Source organism: Nicotiana sylvestris, chromosome 8 (assembly GCF_000393655.2).
Source record: "Nicotiana sylvestris chromosome 8, ASM39365v2, whole genome shotgun sequence".
Classification (NCBI taxonomy): Eukaryota; Viridiplantae; Streptophyta; class Magnoliopsida; order Solanales; family Solanaceae; genus Nicotiana; species Nicotiana sylvestris.
Window position 1 is genome coordinate 109,593,606 of NC_091064.1, and position 7,398 is coordinate 109,601,003.

General features: G+C 38.6%; 1 protein-coding gene across 1 annotated transcript; it reads left to right on the forward strand.

Moving 5' to 3' along the window:
- The first annotated feature begins 2,307 nt into the window (after positions 1 to 2,307).
- Positions 2,308 to 3,012, forward strand: LOC104237702 (uncharacterized). Its single transcript, XM_009791898.1, has one exon. The coding sequence runs from the start codon at positions 2,308 to 2,310 to the stop codon at positions 3,010 to 3,012; it is 705 nt and encodes a 234-aa protein (XP_009790200.1).
- Positions 3,013 to 7,398: the final 4,386 nt, after the last annotated feature.

Below are 7,398 nucleotides of genomic sequence, written 5' to 3' on the forward strand. Positions count from 1 at the left end.
AAGGGAAACTTTACTATGATTCTTGGCCACCCACCGCTTCTTGTCCAGGTCGGGCCAAGATCGGACAAGATATGGGAACAAAGAATCCAACCGCCCGATCCATCTCGGCAGATCTGGGACCGCTTCGGGATACCAAGCGGTAGCTGTAAAAACCAAAAGAGATCATTTTTTCGGAAGGAAGGAAAGAAATTGCGAAACATGTTCGAGGGAAAAAATACGTACGCTGTGTGTTACACTTCTAGGGGAATGGCATCCTCCCGGCTGGAATGATGTCCAAGGTCATCACCCAGACGAACCTGCTCATCCACCCTTGATCCTTGTCCTCGTCGGTGCATGAGAAAAATGATTTTTTGGATCGGTGGTGAAGCCTGATCAAACCTCGATAAAATTGAGGGCTATACAACCTAATAAAATGGTTGAGGGTAAAGGTCTCGCCCTCGACCCCATCAGAGAACTGGCAGAGCATCAAGACTATCCTCTAGAAAGAAGGATAGATTTGACCAAGCATCACTTGGTATTTGTCGCAAAAATCAAGGATAACCGAATCTATCTCTGGGGGAGGGAATTTAGGAGGATTGACCGGACCCAAAGTGAACGGGTAAGTATATACATGAAGGAAACTAGCCTTGTAATCCGTTATGTTCTCATCAGGGTGGGGAATCTCCACTTCCGTTGCCTCCCCCCATCGGCAGTCTTTCTTCACCTTCCATATGTTGGTCACAACACTAATGTACCGGGACACGTGTTCACATCGGCTTGGTGTAGATGAGGTTTTGTCGATGATAAGGTCCTTCGACATGTCAAGCTCGGTAGGAATACATTGGCCCACGGTGGGTATCACTTTGGGTTTCCCTTTAGACGTTCGAGATGAAGAGGCAGCCTCGTCTTTCGAGGAACCGCCTTGGAGGTTCTAGCCATGATGATGGTGAAATTTCTCTAAGAAAGTAAGAAGAAAGGATGCAAATGGGGACGGGTGTGGCTTTGCAAATTTGAAGATGTTGAGAAAGTAAGAATTATCCTATGATTGGTGCATTTATAGGAGCCGTGTGGTTAGCGGAAGGGATGAACTAGTAGCGGTTCGTGGGCTTCTCGATAGTCGCATTTGACGACGACCCTTGCGCAATTTTTTGGGCGTGGCATTTAATGCTCTGATAGGCTGATGTCACAGCGATGATGTCCTTGGAATAGAAGCTCAAAATCGTTTCCTATCGCTTTGTTCTAGGAAAAGCGGGGACTATCTGTATGCGGTAAAATCGGAGGGTCCAATTTCTCGCCATTAAGGCACTTCGGAAGATCACCTTGAAGGCTAGAGGCCATGGCCGAGTATCCTGCCTCTAGGGTCGTCGACACTCGACCTCGGAGCAGTGATGATTACGGTAATGGTAGAAATGGGGAGTTCCCAAGTCACACGGCTAGGACTGACAGAGCCTAGTGGACTACTCTAAACCCAAATCAAGGCGTCATCTAGCTGTCCCATCCCTATATCTTTGTAATTAATGCATTTCTATACTATCTTGGGACTCCCCTACTATATAAAGGGTATCCTTGTCATTTTGTAAATCCTCGTTGCTTCAGTTGCTCCACATGAAATATACAAGAACATTCTCTCTGCTCTCTAACACATTCTCTTGATATTATTGCTTCCCTCTAATATCTTCATTATTGTTCATAATTTATTGCTTATCATTGGCCATAAAGATCCTTCATTGATTTTATTACAACTATTAGCCATACTTCGACCACCTTCGATAGTTCACAGCCGAGCTCCGGAATCGACCTTGAGGCCCCCGAATCGACAAGCTCGAGGCCCCAATTGTTAACCTATTGGTTTGGTTATCACCTTATTCTTAACTCTCATTTTGTTTCTAAGTCTCTACATAGCATCAACTGCTTAACAACTAGTGTAAAAATACATCACATATTTTAAGAGTCCCATAATCAAATTTAATTGTTATTACCATTTTCACGGTAAACAAGGTTCACTAGATTTTTCTTGTACATCTTTTAGAATATTATCTAGAACCATCCTTAGAGAAATATAAAAAGGGGTGGTCTTAGGCATTTGTAACCAAGCCAAATTCAAGAAAATCTTCTTCAATAACAAAGTTCTCCTTTCAAAAATCTCTCTTCTTTTTTCAAGCTTCCTCTTCTTTAGTTGAATCCTCCAATCTTATTTAACGATCTTGGGCTAGTAGAAAATCTCCAAATAATATTCTTCTTCTGCTATTATTTACATGGTGTCAGAGCCATAAGTCGTCTTTTGGATTTCAAGGTCGTATTAGTGGTTAATTCAACCTGTTTCTCTAAATGGATTTGGGTGGTCGTGCTAATAGACTGGGGATGGAGTTATTGAACCAGTCCAACTACAAGGTATGGAAGACTTGTATGGAGTCATACCTTGTTGGTGATGATTTGTGGGAAGTTGTCAATGGGAGTAACACAAGTCCTCCTGCTGATGCACCGAAAAATAGTAATGCACTTAAGAAATGGAAGCAGATTAATGCTAAGGCGGAGTTTATCTTGAAGAGGTCTATCTTTCCTAATTTATTTGATCATATTATAAGGTGTAAATCAACTTATGAAATATGGAGGACCTTCAATCGGTTGTTAAACAAGAAGGATGAAGCTCGGCTACATATTTTGGAGAATGAGTTAGCTAACACCACTCAAGGTAATCCCTCTATCGCCGAGTATTTTTTGAATGTTAAAAATTTGTGTTCCGAAATTTCTCTATTAAATTCGGACGACGCTATATCTGAAGTACGAATAAGAAGAATTATTATTCATGGTTTAAAAGCAGAATATATTCTCTTTGTTACATCGATTCAAGGATGGATTCAACAACTATCTTTGGAAGAATTTGAGAATTTGTTGTCGTCACATGAGCTACTAAACAAACAGATGGCTGGTGTATCCATCAAAGAAGGAGAAGGAAATGCTCTTGTCACTGATAAGAGGAACTTTAAAGGGAAATTGCACTTCGGCTCTCAAGTGGTTCAAGCTCGCCAGTAAAGAAGGGGGAGTCTTCCTGTAATAATAAAAAACCTTTAAAATGTTATCGTTTTGGCAAAGTCGGACACATAATAAGATATTGTCGAGCCAAAGAGAGCAATATCGCTTAAACCAAGAAAGCTGCTGAAGAAGAAGAAGAAAAAAAGAGGACTGGGGAAAGTGCTTTGCAGTGGAGGCTCGAGCAATAAATGGCATGGCTTCCATAGTTTTTGAAAAAGACTGGATCGTGGATTTAGGATGTGGGCACCATCTCACTGGAGATCAATCTAAATTCTCCACCTTTCGCGAATACAACGGACATGATGTTATTGTTACAGTATATAATACAGTCCATAATGTGGAGAAGGAAGGCAATGTTGTGATCAACGAGAAGCAAAAAGACACTTTCACCCTCAATAGTGTCTTTCATGTTCCAGGTATGAAGAAAAATCTATTTTCTGTTGCAAATGTTGTAGATGCTGGAAACTATTTGCTATTTGGCCCACATAATGTGAAGTTCCATCGAAATATCAAGGTGTTCAAGGCAGATATTGTTCACTTAGGTAAGAGAGTTAATGATTTATATGTCTTATCCGCCTCTAATTCATATATTAAGAAGATGAGTAGCAATGATAATACACATCTTTGGTATGCTAGACTTGGACATCTAAGCATGGATAAATTAAAAGCCATGGTAAAGTTGAATCTAGTAAAACGTTTGCCTAACTTAAGAAATTTTGGTGGAGGAGAGGTTTGTGAAGGATGTCAATATGGAAAGGCACATCGTCTTCCATTTGACAGATCCTTGTCAAGGTGCAATGCCCCACTAGAACTTATTCACAGGACTTTATGGGGCCAACGAGAACTCCTTCATTCTCAAGATATTCATATATGCTAATTTTCATTGATGATTTTACTAGATTCACTTGGGTTTATTTTGTCAAGCACAAGTCAGAAGTTTTTAGTAAGTTTGTGGAGTTCAAAGAAACAGTTGAAGCTGAACTTGATTTCACAATATGGCGGATACGAATTGATAATGGCGGTGAATTCACGTAAGATTCGTTTTTTGCCTTTTGTCGTCAGCATTACATTAAAATTGAGCTGACATGTGCTGATGCATCACAACAAAATGGAGTGGCTAAAAGGAAGATCCGACACTTAACTGAGACATGTAAGAGTTAGCTTTATACCAAGAATTTACCTAGAGCCTTGTGGGACGAAGGTATGAAATGTGCAGCGTATGTGATTAACAGGATGCCGCTTTCTCCAAACAATATGAATTCTCCCTATGAATTAATGTTTGGAGAAAATCCTAGCGCTAAACACCTCAAGATTTTTGGTTCCATTTGTTATGTTCATTTTTCGGATTCTCAACGGAGCAAGTTGGAAGCCAAGGCAAGGAAATGCATCTTTGACGGATATGATGAAAGGGAAAAAGGATGAAAGTGCATGGATCCTAAAACACATCTCTTTATTGTCTCAAGGGATGTCGTATTCGACGAAGTGTCTTTGTATTATGGAACCGCATTGGATGGAGCGAGTTCAAAAACCTTAAATAATGCAGATTCAAGCTTTCCCATTACAGGTGCTTCTCTAGATAATACAGCCAACGAGGAGTTAAGAGAAAGGGGGAGTCCTGGACCTCAACAACATGAAACTCAACAAAAAGATAATTCAAGTGGTTCGAGAAGGCCAAAAAGAACTATTATTAAGCCAGCTCGCTTCAGAGATGAAAATTTTGTCAGTACATATTCCTGTTTCTTTGCAGAACCAATTGATGATGAAGAACCTTCCTCATTCGAAGAAGTTAAAGGTCTCAAAGAGTGGGAGCTTGCTATGGATGATGAAATGGAGGCTCTGATTAAAAATCAAACTTGGAGCCTTGTACCAAAGCAGAAGGATATACAACCCATTTCTTATAAATGGGTTTACAAAATCAAAAGAAGTGCAGATGGCAGCATAGATAGATATAAAGCAAGGCTGGTTGGTTGCTCGGGTATTTTCTCAAAAATACGGTAAATATTATGAAGAAACCTTCAGTCCGGTGGCTAAAATGATATATGTCCAAGTTGTACTAGCCTTGGCAGCCTCGCATAATTGGAAGTTATGGCAACTTGACGTGAAGAATTCTTTCTTATATGGAGAGCTTGACAAAGATATTTATATGGAGAAACCACTCGGGTATGTCTCTAACTTATATCCTGATTATGTCTGCAAACTTAAGAAGGCCCTTTATGGCCTCAAGCAAGCTCCACGAGCATGATATGAAAAAATTGTTCAGTATCTACATTTCTGTGGCTATGGTGCATCACAATCAGATCCTAGCTTATTTGTTAAAAAACAAGGAGACTTGCATATGGTTGTTCTTTTGTACATGGATGATATGATAATAGCAGGAACTAATGAAGATGAAGTTGCTAGGCTTCAAGATGAGCTTTCCATAAGATTTGACATCAAGAAGTTGGGTGAGCTATACCATTTTATTGGCTTAAGTGACAAACATGAACAAAGGGATATTTGTCACTCAAGAAGGATATGCCAAGAAACTTGTTGACAGGTTTGGATTGAAGCAAAGAAAAACATGTTCTACTCCTCTTGAGATAAGTACAAAGTTAAGGGGGGACGAAGGCTCACTTCTTGCAGATCCCAAGCCTTTTCAGGCTCTTGTTGGAAGTCTCATGTATTTGACTATTATATAGACATTGCCTTCTCGGCGGTATATGTAAGCAGATTTATGCAAAGGCCAAGAAAGCCTCACTTAAAAGCTGCAAAGATGATTCTAAATTATATCAACTCAACATTAGACATGGGATTGTTCTTTCAGAAGAAGAATGAATTGGTGTTAGCTGGTTATACGGATGCTGAATTTGGTGGTGATTCAGATGACCGAAGATCTACATCAGGCTATATTTTTCTCTGTGGTGGAACAAGTGTTTCTTGGTGTAGCAAGAAGCAAGACTCGGTTTCCTTGTCAACCACGGAGGCGAAGTATAAAGCAGCTATCTTACTGCTCAAGAATGTGTATGGCTACAAAGACTTGCTGAAGACTTGCATCTACCTATATAAAATCCAACTATGATTTTTGGAGATAATCAAAGTGCCATCAAGCTTGCAAACAATCCAGTATTCCATGCAAGAATTAAACACATTGAGGTGGAACATCACTTTATTCGAAAAAAGGTTTTTGATGGAACTATCAATACTTTAGAAGTGCGAAGACAGGAGAATATTGCTGATATCTTCACCAAGTCACTTAATAAAGCTTCATTCGAGTTCTTCTATGACAAGCTTGGAGTAGTTTTCAAAAAATCACTTTAAGGGGGAGTGTAAGAAAACTAAAGTAAAGTTAATTTTTTGGAAAAATATAGATTCCTCTAGAATGTCCTAGTGTAGTATACTTGAAATTTATTTAGTAGACATATCTAGATGTTCTAGAATGTTTTGTGAAGATAAGATTATCTATTAGAGACATCCGGATATTCTGTAGTATTATGGGAAGATAAGATTCACTAGATTTTTCTTGTACAAGTTTTAGAATATTATCTAGAACCATCCTTAGAGAAGTATAAATAGGGGTGGTCTAAGGCATTTGTAACCAAGCCAAATTCAAGAAACTTCTTTAATAACAAAGTTTTCATTTCAAAAATCTCTCTTCGCAGAAGGTCTTCGAATAATATTCTTCTTCTGCTATTCTTTACATTGAGACACTAAATACTAAAGAATAGTTTAGAGTAACCACGATTTCACAAATATAGATGCACAATTTCATCCTCAGTAGATATGAAACTTTAGATCATTTCCCAAGCTTATGTAGTAAGTGAGCAAATATTTCATTTTCTTGTACTTTCCTTTTAATACACTCATAAAAGCAAAATCAAGCATGTCCAAATTTACGGTCATCTTTACCCATCATCATCCTATGCAACATGATTAACAAATGTATCATGTTGACATCATTGTTTACACGGTGAACAAAAGAAATCACAGTCCAATTAAGAGCGGCCATATAGAGAATTCAATGATTTGTGCATCGCTGGAAACAATTCCTATTTTGTATTGTTTCATGAGCTTCCTGTCCTACTCCAAAAAGAGAAGTAGGACAACCCTAACTGATAATGTTTGTGCATTGCTGCAGAACAACCCCTAATTTGTATTTTTCAAAGAGCTTCTTGTCCTATTCCAAAATACTTATTAGAAATCAAATATTTTTCAAATAGAAAAAGTTACTCCTTGATAAAAGTCCCATAGCAAAAATTTGAAAATTAGCTTCAGAGAAAGAGAGAGCAGACACTATATGTTCAAAATAAGCAAGTCCATTAATAAATTCTCTAGAACATAAACTGAGTACTTCCCTATGAGAAAGAGATGGATGAGCACGAAATTATACTTATACTTGTTTTGAAATGT